The 17853-nt window shown below is 40.2% G+C and overlaps 1 protein-coding gene across 1 annotated transcript in view; it reads left to right on the forward strand.

Annotated features, from left to right (window-relative positions):
* Positions 1–17853, forward strand: part of bmpr1ba (bone morphogenetic protein receptor, type IBa) — a 63372-nt gene that overhangs the window by 20621 nt on the left and 24898 nt on the right. Inside the window, exon 2 of the mRNA XM_038702905.1 lies at positions 14653–15043. Coding sequence (XP_038558833.1) covers positions 14938–15043 — 106 coding nt within the window. The 5' untranslated portion in view covers positions 14653–14937. The remainder of the gene's footprint in view (positions 1–14652; positions 15044–17853) is intronic.

Here is a 17853-nt window from a genome sequence, read left to right on the forward strand (position 1 = left end):
CTCAACACAAACAACACTGGACTCAAATGCAATTATTTCACCTCATGAAATCCTCCTCCGCAGGTAACTGAACTCCTGTTGAACTTGCTGTTCAAGAATCTTAAGCTTCCTCGTTTACTGCTTTCTTAATTTGACAGCAATCCATAGAGTGTCTGATCCATTTTCAAACCCTGAATTTTTAATGTTGATTTTAAATTGACCGTAGAAAATGGTATAACATGCTTGTGCTTGTCACACTGTATTATTAAGTCGGATCACTAATAGTAACTATTTGTGATCTGACTTTTTCCTCCACCAATACCAAACTTAGATACCCAAACTCTGTATTAGCCAATACAATGTATAGACTCAAGCCACCTCACCTTATGGAACCAACCTAATAATGTAGCTCTTCCAGTAGTGTCTTTTCTTTATCTCTAGTTTCTAAAAGTTTGTTTCCCAGCCTGTTTTCCTTTATCAAACGTTATTAAACATGTAGTAAAATGTTAAGTTAGTTAGTTACAGCAAATTCCAATCAGAGCCGTCTATGATATTTTGTGTGACAGATGGAAACACAGGCGGGGGCCAATCATTGTGGGGGGACAAAAAAAAATGTTGGTGGGTGGCTGCACATCGTGATCCTCAGTTATTTGGTAAGCTGTTGCAGATTTATGAATCACAAAAGTGGGCAGGCAAAGATCCCACAGAGCAGGTGGGACATCTCACTCTCTCTTTCAGCTCCCACTCAGGAAGCCGCTGCCACACGACTCTTCTGTCTTCTGCAGACTATTCTCTTCTGTTACTGGGCATTTTTAACATTCCACCCTTTTGGCCATGCCGTTCCTTCTTGAACAACCCTAACCCCAGCTCTCCGCAGGGAGCCAAATTGATTTGGCTTGTTCCAGACTTGAAAAGACTCTGCTTGTGTGTTGTCACTTTCTCTTTTCAAAAATACAAAAAGGTATTTCCCATCACTGAGCTGTAAATCTCTTGAACTGACTGTGTTTGATTGGATACACATAATTTATTTATGAAACTACAAATACTCAAAGTAAATTTGAGCCTTTAATTTGTGGGAGGGGTTACGCTCTTTGGGCCTTAAGGCAAAGTAACAGGATATCAATCCCATTGAAATCCTTTAGAAAACACTGCATATGCCACATAGCTTGAGGGAGAACTCAGGCATTTATTTCAGATATACAGTTAAGCAATTAAGAATAATTGAAATATTTATGATATCATTGCAGAGGTAGATTTCTCACACTCATTCTCAGTTTTGTTGTACCTCGCCCTAACCACACCTATCCATGTCAATGATTTTATGGTGGTTGTAAAGTGATACAGTGAGCGGTTTCACAATGACAATAAAAAGCCGCAAAAGCCATTCCCAGTCTATCATTAGGCCTTCATTAAGTTTAAATGGCTTGACTCCTACCTCTCTTTGTGTGTGTGTGTGTGTGTGTGTGTGTGCGTGCGTGCGTGCGTGCGTGTGTGTGGGAGGGTATTACTACTGTTTGGGGACAAAATCTGTTTACAGAGTCACATTTTGTGGACTCATCTTTCTGATGGGGACAAAATACGTGGTTAGGGTAAGGTTAGGTTTTGGTTAGGTGTTAGACTCCAGGGATTAAATGTAAGTCAATGGAATGTACCAAAAGTCAAGGAAACACGACTGTGTGTGTGCGTACGCGTGTGTGTGTGTGTGAGAGAGAGAGAGAGAGAGAGAGAGAGAGAGAGAGAGAGAGAGAGAGAGACTCCTTGCAATAACTTCAAATAACGCTCATGTTCAGAGGTGGAAAGAGTACAAAAATATTCTACTTAAGTAAAAGTATGATTACTTTGATGAACTTTTACTTAAGTTCAAGTAAAATTACCGATATAAAAATTTACTCTGGTAAGAGTAAAAAGTAGCTCATTTAAAATGTACTCAGAGTAAAAGTTACTTTAGATATATATTTATTTAGTTATATATTTAATATATTATTAGGGGTCCAAGCCCGAGTGGGCTGGGAACCCGTGAATGCAAGGCATCGCGATTCCCAGTACCAGCGGAGCTGAGAACCCTATTGTATAGGAAAAATTTAAAATGTCATCAAGTATGCTGTGATGAGTTTAACTCCTTTGAAGTTCTCACTCTTAAAGTTGGAGGGCTGCAACCTATCATATTTGTTATAATTTACCGCCCCCCAAAACCGCCTGGAGGATTTTTATCAGAACTTCCTGAATTTCTATCTACTCTGGTTTTAAATTATGACAGAATTGTTCTTTGTGGCAATTTTAATATTAGATGTTGATGACCCCACCAATGTTAATGCAACTGACTTTTTAAATATGGCCACTTCTTTTAACTTCAAACAACATGTCAAAGGGCAAACACATAACCGTGGTCTTACACTGGACTTATATTACTTATATTACTGCTCCTCTAAAGGTTAGGCCTACGTCTAAAGCTAGTAAGCAACCCTGGATAAATGACAGCATTCGCAGCCTAAAAAGGGAATGCAGGAAAGCAGAGCGCAGAAAATCCAGTCTCCAAGTCCATTACCTCAGTCTAAAGGATTTATTAATTAACTACAATAACATGGTTAAGGATGCGAGAACACACTATTTTTCTGAACTCATTACTACACATAAACACAATCCCAGGTTTCTGTTTAAGACTGTGGATCAGCTCATAAACCCAACCCCTCCTTGTGCCTCTGCTGGAAGTAATGATGACTGTGAATTGAATCTTATTTTACCAATAAGGTGGAGTCAACCAGAGCCTCTATTACCCCCACGGCCTCTTACTCAGAGGTTCCTCACAAGCAACAAGAGAGTTTGAACCAGTTTTATCCCATCGACTTGTTTGAGTTTTTACTGAAAGTAATAGATTCTGTTGGGCCCCATTTGATCTCTGTTTTCAACAGCTCCCTATCTACTGGTTGTGTCCCTGATTATTTTAAAACAGCTTGCGAGAACCCACTTTTAAAGAAACCTGGTTTAGATCCCTCCCTCCCACATAATTTTAGACCAATTTCAAAACTGCCTTTTATTGCAAAGATTCTAGAAAGTATTGTGTCCAAACAGCTGCTCACTGTAGAAAATAACAAATTATTTGAAAAGTTTCAATCTGGTTTCAGGAAGTACCACAGCACTGAGACTGCCCTGCTTAAAGTCACCAATGACCTTTTAATGTCTGCTGATGAAGGTATGTGCTGAGTCCTGGTACTCCTGGACCTTAGCGCTGCTTTTGACACCATTGATCACAACATCATGTTAGACAGACTGAGGCACTGGGTGGGGATCTCTGGTACTGCCCTAGAATGGTTTTCATCCTACCTGTCAAATAGTAAGTTTTGCGTGTCTGTAAACAACTATGTCTCTTCGTTCTGTCCAGTTAAATATGGTGTGCCTCAGGGGTCGGTCTTAGGACCCATTTTGTTTTCCTTGTATCTGCTTCCCCTTGGACATATTATCCATAAACATGGTATTTCTTTTCATATTTATGCTGATGACACAAATATACTTGCCCGTCAGATCCACAGACCCTGTAATGCTGAGTTCACTTAACAACTGCCTTTGTGAAGTTAAAAAATGGATGTCAAATAATTTCCTCCAACTGAACTCAGACAAAACAGAAATCCTGGTCATTGGGCCCCAGCAGATGGCAAAAAATAATACTGCCATCTGCTGGTTCCCTAGTAAATCACATTAAGCCTGTGGCAAAGAACCTTGGTGTTTGGTTTGATAGTAATTTAAATTTCGAGCAGCACACCACAAAACTTGTTCAATCATGTTTTTATCAACTTAGAAATATAGCAAAAATTCAATCTATGTTAACTTTTAAGGACACCAAGACCATTTTACACGCCTTCATCTCATCACGCCTGGATTATTGCAACAGCCTTTTCACCTGTTTAACCGAAAAATCTATTGATTGACTCCAGACTGTCCAGAACTCAGCTGCCAGGCTTTTAACCAGAACAAAGAAATATGACCACATTACTCCTATTTTAGCTTAATTACACTGGCTCCCAGTGTGTTTTAGAATTGACTTTAAAATTCTATTGATCACTTTTAAAGCTCTTCATGGCCTCTCGCCTTGTTATATTTCTGAACTTTTAGTCCCATACACACCAGCACGTACCTTGAGATCCTCGGGCAGAGGTCTGTTGTCTGTTCCAGAGTCTCGACTGAAAACTAAAGGGGACAGAGCGTTTGCTGTCAGGGCCCCGAGGCTCTGGAACAGCCTGCCCGAGGAAATCAGGTCGGCTGAGTCAGTGAACTCTTTTAAGTGCCTTCTTAAAACATACTTTTATAGGAGTGCCTTTCCCGATCTTATTTGACTTTATTTTATCCCTTTTATTTTATTCTATTTTACTAATCTCTTCTTTCGTCTTTTGGGTGTATTTGTCTTTACACTTGTTAAAGCACTTTGTAACTTGTTTTTGAAAAGTGCTCTACAAATAAGGATTATTATTATTATTATTTAGTGTTTTCGTTAGGATTTTTATTATTATTATTCTTCCGTGAATAAAACTGATACTGCGGCCCAGACGGTAAGTGCTACAGACACAAAACTCATAAGGTAGGTCCAGGTCACTGCAGCGACCGCAGGTACAAAAATTTGCACACTTCCACCTCTAGGTGGCGCTATAAGCAAGGTCAATTCGTTTGGGCTTGGAACTCCCGCTCACAAAGGCGGATATCAAAAACCTTATATCCACGCGTTCGGGGGATCGAGCTGAATCTCGTGGTATAGGTCCATTTCCGCCTAGATTTTTTACTACATCGCGAAAACTTCAAAACCTATTTTAATTAACTCATTAACTTAAGCTGCAAGTCCGATCGACACCAAACTTGGCACGGATATCTCTGGACCAAGTTGATGAATGTTTGTAGAAGAAATTTTGATCCGACTAAAAATGTCGCAATTATATGCTAACAAATGTTTTGCGAAAAACGATACTAACAGGATGTCTTATCTTCGTTTTGGAATGGCCAATCGACACCAAATTTCGAGCGTTAATGTGGGACGCCCCCCTGAGGCGGGTGTAAAATTTGGTGCAACTCGCCCCTAGGTGGCGCTATTGAATCCCAAAGAATTATTCCTCTATAACCACAAGTCACATTGACACGAAACCAGAACTGAATTGTTCAGCATGGTCCCCTTACTACAGGCGGAACAGATTAGTCTCTGGCAGGCTGCACTGGACTGGGAAAATGGGTAACACTGCACTGTATATGAAGTCATATCCCTATTTACATTCAAACAGGGGTCCCTGCCGCCACTCGACTGCGGTATGTTTACGTTTACCATGAGGGGAATCCCTCACCTAACACAGCCCAGACTTGTCTCCTCCTCGATTGGTGCATCCGAAAGCACAACAACCATCCAACCAACTCAAAGTAACAGTTTATCACTTGCTTATTGGTTGGCAGGCAGCAGAAAATAACTTCTTTTTTGCCCTCGAAGGGAGCGTTTTCCTTGGAATGTGACGTCATGTGAAAACTATGACTTATTTAACTGACCTCTACTTCAGGGGTCCTCAACCACATTTGTTAAAGGGCACACATTTTTCTAAGCAGCCACTGTGGGGGCTGGACTTTCAAAGATATTTGCCAAATAAGTGTTTAATATTTTAAACTTGCGCAAAATGAACCTTTTTATTAGCTTATATCAGTGTGAACAGACTCCTCAAAAACATGGTAGGCCTAAATCCATAATAATAAATCTACATAGGCTACTACATAAGCCTAATTAACTAGAAAATGCTCTCAGACCGCAGCCAAGGAGGCAGTATGCTCAGGAGCGATGGTTAAAGTCTGTAATTGTAAATGTAACCCTGATTGGCATGATATATTAATCAACTGGTTTTGACGTAATTATGTAGCTGCACCGTTATTGTGCATGAGACACCTGTAGTTATTGGTGGTAACAGCAGATACCTTTTAATACCACAGGGCACAGAAGTCTTGGGCAGCTAAACAATCTATTGTCGGGCAGTGGTCTTTTCCATCATTGTGTGAGCAGTCATGATCTGACTTTATGCGGCACACGACATAAGTCTGCCAACAGCGAAAGTGAAAGGAGTTGGTTACCTGGCTGAGAAGGTGGAGGTGTGCAGCCTGTCGCCTGCAGCTCTTTATCTAAAAGCTCACTGTGTGTGCTCCTGACTGTTACTCACTGCCATATTTCGAACTGGTCTACTGTCAGAAAACTGTGGAAAATAAAGGTTGTCTTGTTGTGTGACTGCTTCAAAATAAAAGTCAAATCGTGTTTCGCCAGTTAAATGCTTTCAATGTGAAGCTGCAGCAGCAGGAAATGTTCATTTAGCATTAATAGTAACTTAATACAATATTTTTTCACAGCTTAAGTGCAATTTATACTTCTGCGTCAAATCGACGGCGTAGCCTCTGCGTAGCCCCCTACCCTATGCCGTCTCCTCCGCCGTAGCCTGACGTGCACCTCCTCAAAAATGTAACTACACATCGAGTCGATGTGGACCGTAAGCACTGTGATTGGTTGGCTGGGTAGCCTCGCAATGCTTCCGAGCTGACAGGAAGTGCCCGTATTTTGAAGTAACTTTTACTAGCGGCCAAAACGGCGGCTGTAACACGGTGGATCAATATATTTGACACAACCCGAGCGAAATGACTCGTTTCACTATCAGAATGTGATCCATTTGGTCGATAACATTTCAAAAGGCTACACCAGCCGCACGTATACAATTTTACCCCCATTCACGTTAGTGGAAGGCTAAACTGGAAGTTAGACTGCTCGGCTGGCAAAGGTCAGTACAATGTACGCTGTAGCGCTACTGCCGACTAGCGTTTGGGGGTGAAATCGCAGAATGACACAGACGCACAAGTATAAATGCATGGCTACATGCGTAGCCTACGGCGTAGCTACGCACGTAGACCCTACGCAGGAGTGTAAATCAAGCTTTACACTGCATGATAAAGCTGTTGTTCTCTTGCACTTGAAGCCAAAGTGGTTGCGAGTTTTTCCTTGCACTGTTTTTTTTAACTCAGTAACGGAGGTGATTGAAAATGTAATGAAGTAAGAAATACTTAAAACAAAACGTACTTTAGTAAAAGTAAAATTACAGATTTACAAGAAATACTTTAAAAAGTACAACTACTCAATTAGGCACGGCAGTAGCTCAGTCCGTAAGGATTAGGCTGGGAACTGGAGGGTTGCCGGGGTTCCAGCTCAGACTAGAGTTGCGGAGCGTGGACTGGTAGCTGGAGAGGTGCTGAAGCCCCTGAGCAAGCCCCCGAGCAAGCCCCTAACTGCTCGGGGCGCCGCACTGAGCCATCTCTCTGTGTGTTGCTATAGGTCCTGTTTGTGTGCATGTGTGTGTCCTTCGGACCGGTGTGTAAAAAATACTAACAGAGTGAAAACATTGAGTTTCCCCTCGCGGGATTAAATAAAGTATATCTTCTTCATCTTCATCTTCTTCTTCTTACAGTAAGGTGAGTAAAGTAATTGCAATTCGTTACTTTTGTTACCTCTGCTCATGTTTCATTGGCAAAGAAAGCTTTCTTTGTTACAAATCCCAAAGAGATGTTTATAACCCATCTTTAAGTGGTGGTGTATGTTTATATGTGTATTTATATATGTGTGAATGTTTCTAAGCAATAGAGAATGAAACAAAGAAGGGAAATGGAAAAAAAAGAAGAAATATCTTTATCTTTCTGTGTTTAGAGGCCACACCGATGTGAGTGAGAGAAAGTACAGTGAGTTCCTTAAATATTTTATTGTGCTGGATTCCCTTTTGAATTTTAAATTACACTAATTGAATGTTTGACTGATCTATGATGGCGTATCAACCACAAAGTATCTGTTTGAAATCATCTGTATTGTCTGAGCCGAGGTAGTGTGGGTGGGGGGGGCCCCTATGTCAGTTGATGGAAGATGCGGGCGAGAGGAGTTACATGCAGTTTTCTTCCAATAATATAAAAATAAGTTCAGCTGTTCTTATCAAATGAAACTTCACTCCTGGTTTAAATGGTAAACCACCACAAGAATGACAATTACCAACAAAAAAACACTATATTCTAAGCAGAAATGTTTAAAAATAAAACATAAATCATAAAGTAACATTTGCATTTTAAACAAATGGCAAACTTATTTGCAAATTTTAAATAGGTGGTATAATGCTCACTTTCAGGTTCAAAAATCTTATTTAGGGGTTGTACCAGAACAGGTTTACATGGTTTAATAAAAAAAAAAACACCATATTTTTTGTCTTACTGCACATTGCTGCAGCTCCTCTTTTCACCCTATGTGTGTGAAGGCTTCGTTTTAGCTATGGAGTGACGCATCTTGTCTCTAAATGATCTTTGTTTGGTGTTGCACATGCGCAGTTAAGGACTACTAGCCAATCAGAAGCAGAGAAGGGCGGGCCAGTGAGAAGAGAAGAGGTCCAATGAGTGTTTATGAGGGCGTGTCGGACTAGCCGCTAGCTTGGCCAGCGTTATATGAGGCGCATTTAGCTTTCATCCCAGTGACGTCACAGGGATGAAAGGGAAACGGCTGGACTTCAAGCAGTTCAGAGCAGAGTTTTTTGTGGGAAATAGGAACTCTCTTTGGGGTGGACTTTTTCACTTTGGAAACCTATTACATGCACAAAAAGGTATATAACTCATTAAAGGAAAGGGAAAAAGCCAAAAAGCATAAGAACATTTCAGATTGTGTTGATTTGTTCAGTTCAGTCCTAGATTTTTGTGCTTCTACCATGGTGAGTAGGCTACATTGTTACATTGTTACATTGTTACATTGCCGGTTTCTTGTTGATATATGATCGTGAGTCTGCAAAGGGTATTTTTCAATGAATTCTATGCCGTTTTTGACTTCATGCCCGGTTCATCTGCTCTGTGCTGCTTGAGGCGGCTTTTGTCAAAAAATAGACTTGCTGCGTATTCTCTCCGTAGCTGTGCAGATACTTCTGGGACGCGCTGCAGCACTTCAGGTGTGAGCACAAGCATGGAATAAAATGGCCGCGATCAGCTCCAGCAGCAACGGCGCAGACGGAACTTTTGGACTGAGTCCGAGGTCATGTAAACTTGGTATAAATGACTTAGTAGCAGGTGTGCCCTGTGATTAAGCTCTGGCCCCGCTGTGCTGAGAGTCTAGCTCCGCCCCTGGCGCCACATTACAGATATAAAACTGTTTGTGCAGTCATTTTATAATGCAGGAAATGTATTACTTACTTTATATTATATTTGCTTGAATTTGAAACTCTGTGGAAAAGGATAGTAACTAGTCCAGTTTTGTTGCTAGGGAGAAAGAGAAGAGAGGGAGTACATACTTATGATACCATTTTGTCCACTTCTTTCTTGTAACTGCTCGTTCCTTCTTTTCTTCAAGTGTTTTTATGATTCATCTTTTGACTTCTGTTTTCACTGCTGGCTTTCATCATGACTTGTCCGTGAGAAAAAGATTCTCTAGCAGTGACGAGAAGGGATTTTTTCCAAAAGTGAAAGGTCAATCAAGAACAAAGCAGTGTTGGGGTCAGAAGTGGACCTGACAGAGTACTTCTTTGTCGCTTCATCGTCATGCCTCTACTCACTCTATGTGTTATCCCTTGCTTTCCTCATTTCTCTCATAAAGTGGGGTTGGGTTGTTGGACGATGAGACATGGTGGGTGTGTTTGTGACAGGAGGATCTGAAAGTTTCAGTGGGACTCTATGCTGAAATTGTTGTTTGAAATGCGAGGTGAAAAGATTTAACACTTTTCATATGCAGCCCTTTTAATCCATCCTTAATCATCAAATGCTTTTTCTCCTTCACTCCATCCCTTACAAATTCCTTTGTTTTTCATGCACTTGCCTCCCATCAATAAATCTTTTACTCCAACTCCTTGAAGCTCCTTCCAAACAACTTTCCACTATATACATTTTTTGGATGACAAAACTGATATTTGCAGTCTATTTGACAAAGTGTATTCTAGGTTTTTTGGTTCATATTTGGCTACTTCTGGACCAAATCAAAACGATACTTCTTCTACACTGTCTATGGCTCCCTGAGGCAGAAAAGTTGAGAATACAAATGGGAGCGAAATAGGAAGAGGAACTATACTCTCACACACAACTCTCTGGCATCTACAACCATGAATATGTTCTCTCAGTCTTCCTTTTGTGTCTCTCTCACCACAGACCATTCAGGCAGAAAGGATTGCTATGTAAATGCAGCAGTGAATAGGAATGAATGGACGGGTTTAAAACAGATTATGTTAAACTGCTTGTTAGTTTAAAGACATGCTGAAGTGAATGGATGGGTATTAGCAGATGTGCTGCTGTGCCACAGAGGTGTTTCTCTAAAATGTACTTAATCCCCTGTCTGTTAGTCAGCTCACACACCAAATAAAGGGATAAATTCTTCTAAAAGTGAACCAGGAAAAGGTAAGGTGGTCTTTAAATCCTCTGGCGCAGATGGAAATCCCAAAGCGGAGATTATGTATTTGAATAACAAATGTCCGTATGTGAAGCCACAAGTATGCCAAGTCCATTTGTATGTTTTTTGAGAATGTTGAGTCCATGTAACCACAAAGAACTTCTGTGCAGTCAAAAAACACAATGGTGTGAAAGAGTGCTTTTTATTTGTTACATTTTAAATAGCTGACTTTTGGAGGAACTGTGCTTTCATTTGACAGAAGGAAAAGTCCTTAGTATATCATATTTAAAAATGTCACTGTCCTGTGAAAACCATCCCTGGGAATGTACCACCAAGAGTACTATACCGATTTACCATTGCATTCCTATAAGATTGCTGGGCTTATGTTGTACAGTTTGAAAAGTATGAAAAGAAAAGTATAAAAATAGATACAGAAAAAAAAGACATGCATTCTTTTTTTTATTACACACATTGCTTTAACTTGTTATGCTATTAACGGATAATGTAGCCTTGAGTCTCTAGTCTCAACCAGCGATGCAATTGATGTCACTTGAGGCAGTTTGTTAGACCTGGTGCAGATTTCTCTGGAACCACAGAATGTTTTTGTGTAACTTTTTCACAAACGCAGTAGCAAGATGTCTGAACATCTCAACCAACAAAGGAACACTCAGGCGTTCAAAAAAAAAAAAAGAAATTCAAAATTTCCACGTTTGCAGATACATGGTTTTCGCTGGACAGCGACAGAGGGATCTTTTGTTTTACAACCTTTTATTCATGGATGTTTCCCTGAGAGAAAGCCTCTCTTTTGTAGGGATGCCCTGACCACATTTGCACAGTTACACATTCATACCTGGAAGTAGCCCAGTAGAATGAAAGTCTGATCTCCTGGGACTGAACAGCACCACTGGAGGAATCTCCGCTGGGGTTTTAACCGACGCCACCCCGCTCTTAAGCTCACTTCTCTAACATTTAGGCCTCCACTGCCCTTGAACAAATGTTTTAGGTGTATGATTTGTATCCTAATTTCAGAGATCAGAATGTAAATGTGTTTTCATGTGTCTTCACCCTTGACGGCTTTAAGCATTCTGAAAGCAAAACTTGACTTTCTTTAAAGAGTTGACACTGAAAGCTGCTGACGTGAAGTTGTCGTGTTATGATAGCCTGTCAAAAATGATAAGAGTGTGAATGCAGAAAACAGAGCATATTGACCCCCAGCGCTGGCAGGGATGCATTTTTTGTATGCTATGATATTGAAGCTCTCTTTTACACATTCAGATGAAGTCAGGAAAAAGAAAAAAGATTAAAATGTCCAAGCAAATTAGTACTTATTTTTTACCTTAACTAAAAATTTGTTGCACCGTTTATTTCAATGGCATCCTTTTGCACCTCTGATCCTTACTCCCCATCGCTCTGTCCTCCTTTTCCCTCCTTTCTCTGAACCCCTTCACATCTCCCTAAAATGTCACCATCCCCAATTTACACAAATTCTTCAGAAATCTTTCCTTCAAACCGCCTTAGACAACCGTCATTCTTCTCTGATCTTTCCTTTTGTTTGTCCTGTCAGCAGCCTTTTCTTTACTCCTGTTTCTCTTTTACTGCTCATCTCTCACTTGTGACAGTAACAGCCATTTATCATAGGCCCAGCATGAGGGTGACACTATGGATGAATAGCAACTGTGAGTGTGTGTGTGTGTGTGTGTGTGTGTGTGTGTGTGTGTGTGTTTGGGGGGCACCAGCCTACAATACCTGAAAGTAACAATGTGCATATGATATCCTGTCTTCCAGCAAATCACTACAGACATTCATTACGCATGCACGCACGCACACACACACACACACACACGCGGTTAGTGGGGATTGGGGGCAAATGCTGTCACAGTTTTTAAAAGGCTTCCCGTGGTTAGACATGCTTGAAATGACATTCTGGTTCACTGGAGGAGGGGAGTAGGAAAGGGAGTGGAGGAGGGAAAGACAGAATTGGAGAGGGGAGGGCATCTGCATTTATGGGGTGCAAAAACTTTTAACAGACACAGTAATAATAAGGGAGATAGCTGTGTGTGACCTGGGAGGGCAAAGAAAAGTGAGAGGGGTAAAGACACATAACAATAGTTCAACTTTACAAAGACACATTTTTCTGAAGTTTAATGTTTTCATTGTTGAAAGGGACAGACTATACAATAGAGCTGTTCTTAATTCAGATACTTCCACTAACATGTAGTGCACTGTGTACACTATGTACTTACTGGCGTAGTGCATGCATTTCTTAATTCATTTTTTAATTGTGAATTGTAACTGGGTGAGTCCTTATTGCCAACATTTGACCATAATGGTCACCCTATTGTCACTAAAATATCTGCCAGCTTGTTTGCCCATGTCAATTTTATTAAACATCAATAAAAATGAAAATACTTTTACACACAACTTTTTGACTGTTTCGAGTACACCGTCCGGAAACTCATGGTGCACTGTATTCTGTCATACTCCTCAGAGCACATGCACTGCAGCAAGTGTAAGCATATACGAACTGAGACACAGTATAGGTCTACTAGACACAGAATTTTGCTGTCAAGTCTATTGTCATACAAGATTTTGAGTAAATTATGTGTTTTTCTTCAGTGTGTCAATTATGGATTATAACTTAAAAATTGCAGAGTGTCCTGTCAAAGACAGGCAGCAGCACAATTTACAAGGTTGCAGACATTATAAAATAAACATGAAACATGTTTACAGTGCTTGATATTTACAAGTTAATTTTCATTTCCAACAGATCGAGTTTCTGTGGTGGCTAATTAAAACCATAATAATTTGGTGTGGTGATGGGGCAGTGGATAAGATGCATGCCTTTGGTGTGGGAGACCGGGCTTCAACTCCCCACTTTAACACATCCACCAATGTGTCCCTGAACAAGACGCTTAACCCCTAGTTGCTCCAGAGGTGTGTGACCTCTGACATATATAGTAATTGTAAGTCACTTTGGATAAAAGCATCAGCTAAATGAATAAATGTGATTTCAAAACCTCTTATAAATATCACTCACTCCTGCTAACAAACCACCAGGACATCTTACTTAGAAAACTGACACCAGATCTGGTTTCCTTGCGAGACAGAATCAATGGGAACATCAGTTACTGTACGTTAAGGTTTGTATGGGAAAGGGGCTTCAGGGAGGAGGGGACGAGGCGAGACAGAAGAAGAATAAGGCAGGACTATTTATTTATGAAGTGATTTTTCCTCTCATCGAGGAGAGAGGGAGCCAGGCCGCCTATTGTTTGTCACTAATGAACAAAATGAACGAGAGTGAGAAAGAAAAGAAGTGCAACGAACAGCGGCGGCTACAAACAAGATGGATTAACATGAAAACAATAATTGTTTGCCCCATCTATTTAACCTCTAAAAATTAGAAATCAGCATTTTGTGTTGTTTGTCTATAATACTTTTTGCTAAAAGCAAAGTGTTCTCAGCACACACACACACACACACACACACACACACACACACACACACACACACACACACACACACACACAGTTCTGTCCACAGTAAATGCCCCATAGGCAACAGGATAGCTCTGAAAAGGAAATGGTCTATTAGAGTGTCTCAACCCATTTATTTATTAGTATAAAAGCTCCAGGCAAGGGTGATGTAATCTCTTAACAGCTCCTTTAGAGTGTCTTTGCCAGTTACCTGATTTATTAACAGCACTCCACTGTGTGAAGAGATATTTTGTTCATGTCTTATTTTCAAACTAATTTGTTGTATTTTCTCAAAATACCAGTATCTCTTGGTTGCAGGTAATAAAATTGCTTTTGATTGGTAATCCTACCGAAGACTACGAAGGACTTTGGTACAGTTTGACTTCAAACATTATTTTGCATACGGAGTCAATCAGTTGTGTTTTCCAAATGCAACTCCATTATCTACAATGGAGAAGTTTCTCAATTGTGCCGCTGCTCAACAAACACTATCTTTATAGTCCACATATAGCTTTAATCAACTATTCATTCCACTTTCACCTTGTTCAAAGGATTCCTGCAGAAAATAAAAGTGGAAACAGTTATCTGTAAGCTGTTAAAGACACTGAATCCCACAGATCCTGCTGCTTGTTTTCAATATCCTCCTCCTCCTACTTTTTACTAAACCCCATCTTGCTCCTGTCTGCTCCCTGCCCCCGTTTTCTTTCCACCCATGTCCTCTCTCCCTGTGTGTGTGTGTGTGTGTGTGCGCCTCCCGACTATGCAAGTGAAGTAACTCCCCCTTTTTGCCTCTCTCTCTCTCGCTCTTTCTCTCAGCTGGGCTGCTACTGTCAGACCGGGTCGGAGGACAATCAACTGCAACTGCTGCTGCCGCTGCTGGTGTGTTTTGTGTGGTGTGGACTTTCTCACGTTGCGGTGGACACACACACATACAGGAGCTTGCATGCCCAATACTCCCACCCCCACCTCTCGCTCTCTCTCTCTCTCTCTGGCGCATACATACACACACTCGGGGGGAGAGACAGTGTGTGAGTGGCGGATCCTGTTGGGTGGAGTGTACTGAAGAGAGGAGAAGAGAGGAGCGGAGTGGCAGACTCTACCATGCCAGTGCAGGGAGAAAGGCTGAAGCGCTGTCTCTCTCTCTGTCTCTGGAGTCGGAGCCCTCTGCTGTTGCTTGGACTGTTCTCTCTTCACGCACAAGCACATGGTGAGTTACTGCAAACTTTTCTCTACCCGCCACTGCCCTCAACAGAGTTGCTGTTCTAACTTAGCTCTATTCTGAAGTTGCTCTGATGCAAAAATCTTATTTTCAAACTTTAGTTGTTTAGTTCTGGCTTCTCTTCTCATTACTGCAAACATGATTGGTGGTTCTGTTCTGTCTACTCTGTGTTTTACATCTTGAATATTACTTGTACATGTGTTACTTTTAAAAGTTGCAGCTTAAATCTGGGCTCTGCTATGCAGTGCCTGCACTTTGTAAGCAACTCGTGATGACAGTCAGTTTTAGAAGTTGGCTCCAAAACATAGCAACTGATGTAGACACGATCCTAAACATAAGATATGCGAGAGGCTGTTTTACATCATGTTTAATGTTAAAACACAGCAGTATTTATCAAAGCCAGCAGCTCAAAAAATTCCTAGCTGAGATGGTTTTACAATATTTTTCATTTAATTTTCCAATTGTGAAATTATAGAGTTTTGGTGGGTGCAGCTCTGTGTTTTGTCTTTCTGTTAGAATGTCAACAGTAAATTTGATACAGGTCATTTCAATCGCACTATTAAAGAGCAAATACACCAATATTATCAGATTTTCACATCATAACTATATGGTAAATCAACAACAATTTCTTGAAGATAACATGCAAGCTTTTCTACTGACTATACAAAATAAGACATGGTATTGTGAGTTATTGATTATCTCATCACGTTTTCACACTTTAATTTAGAAGTTCTATAGTTGCTCTGACATTCAGAGAGATATTTTGTCATGGACTGACATTGTTACTGTTAGCTGCATCAGCCGCTTTGTCTGTGACCATGTTTGGTATCTGAAGTGTGATTGGCGAGGTGTTGGAGAGAGAGAGAACGTGTCAGATTTAATAGTCTGTTCAGTGCTGTGATGTGTGTCATTACGATTTGACACTCTGCTTCTGTTGTTTTTCCCACATATAGGTTTAAGCGTGGCACAGCAGCTCTGTAGATTATTTTCACAATCATTTATTCAAAAAAATTAAACTGTGTTTCTGCTCTTAAATTCAGAACACAAGTTTAGACGTCAGATTAGATCATTTGTATCAGTGATTGTGTCTGTGCATATTATTCTTTTCTCTCTTTATTGTTGGTCTATTTAAAGTCATTGGAGATTGTTTCAGCTGGGAGCCCTGAAGTTAAGCCAGCAAAGGCTCATACCTCATACTCAGTTTGCTATGTGCTGGGGTCGTCCTGCGACCTCTGGCTGCATGTCATCCCCTCTTTCTCGTCCATCTTTCCTGTCATTGTCACCAGTTCAGTCGGCTTTCCTTTGCAGTCCATGCTGTCTTACCCTCTTCGTTTGATTTACTGTCTTTGCTCGCAGATGCTGTTTTATCATTTAAAGCAAAGCCTTTGAAGTAATAACTGTGTTTTTGAATGCCATGAACATTTAAGCATTTGCACTGCAGACATGAGCACACATGGACAGAAACATAAAAAACGGTGTTTTAGACTCATGGTAAAACTGACTAATCTGTTTAAGAAGCTGCAGAACATCTGCCAAAGAAGAAGACATGTAAAATCTGGTCCAAAAGTTGGACCTCTACCTAGTTTTTTTTCACCCCAGTAAGTAATTCTCACTAGGTTTTTCATTTTATATTAAGTTCATTAAGTATATTTGTTTCCCCCCATTTATCTTTATGCTTTAAATTCCCCTTACACTTTGTATAGCTGCAAATTGGACATGGATCACATCTCTTTAAATGCAGTGTTTTGGATTTGGTGTCAGGTGTTGGGATGTAAGGTTTCAGTCCATTTAAATGACGTTGTAACATTAGTGTGCCACCTATAGGTTAGTGAAACAAATGATTAGGGCTGAACCAGTAATCGAAATTGATTGAAATCACAATTTGGCCTCCTGCAATTTTCAAATCTCAGGATGCGCAATTTTTTTTGAAGGTGACGTGTGTCAAAATACCATTTTAAATTAAATATTGCTGCAGATATGTCCTGGCCTACACATCCTATATGAGAGATTTAAGAAAACATCTTTGTTTAGTACAGATCCTTGCAAAAATCACACCATAATTCATTTGAATGAATATGTTTTTCAATGAAAATGAGAATAATTATGTAAAAATGATCATTCCTCCTTGTATCGCAAATCATATCGCAATTGCAATATCTGTAAAAAAAATTGCAATGACATTTTTTTTTTCAAAATCATTCAACTCTATATATAATCTGCTCCTAATAGTCACCACATCTGTGATGACTCACTGAAAACATGTATTTATTTATCTGTGAACCATTTTCTTCAGGCGTTAGCCCTGTTTTCCCGAATGGCTGCTGGAGCTGCATTCTCCTTTCCCAGTCGGTTTAAGTTAATAAATAAAAATGCCAGATTATTTTTAAACTATAATAATATTGCTATGCCTCACTAGATAAGAACATCTCCCAGATTCCCAGACTGTAAACTCAATTCATTCATTTTCTAGCTTGCATGCTTTCAGTTAGCTGACCAAGCTTGGCCTCAGCAAAATGCCCTGATTGTAGATTTGGAAAACAGACAGCTTGAGTGTGTCATTTTTATTTTACCCTTATATATTATTTGGTCGTTAAAGCGTCAAATCAGGTGTGCTGAAACAGTTCCAAATTCAAATAGCATTTCGCTTGAGGCCTCTAAGCAACAGCTTTATTCACTGGCTGACACACAGATGATTGATTGTCCTGGCAATACAGTAGATTCAGCAGTGACTCAACTGGCAAATATTTGTTTTCTGAAAAACTGTATGGTAAAAAAAAAAAAGACGGAGCAGGTAGATA

Source organism: Micropterus salmoides, unplaced genomic scaffold (assembly GCF_014851395.1).
Source record: "Micropterus salmoides isolate LMB-PRFRI ecotype aquatic unplaced genomic scaffold, ASM1485139v1 Ms_hic_scaffold_7, whole genome shotgun sequence".
In the NCBI taxonomy this organism is placed as follows: domain Eukaryota; kingdom Metazoa; phylum Chordata; class Actinopteri; order Centrarchiformes; family Centrarchidae; genus Micropterus; species Micropterus salmoides.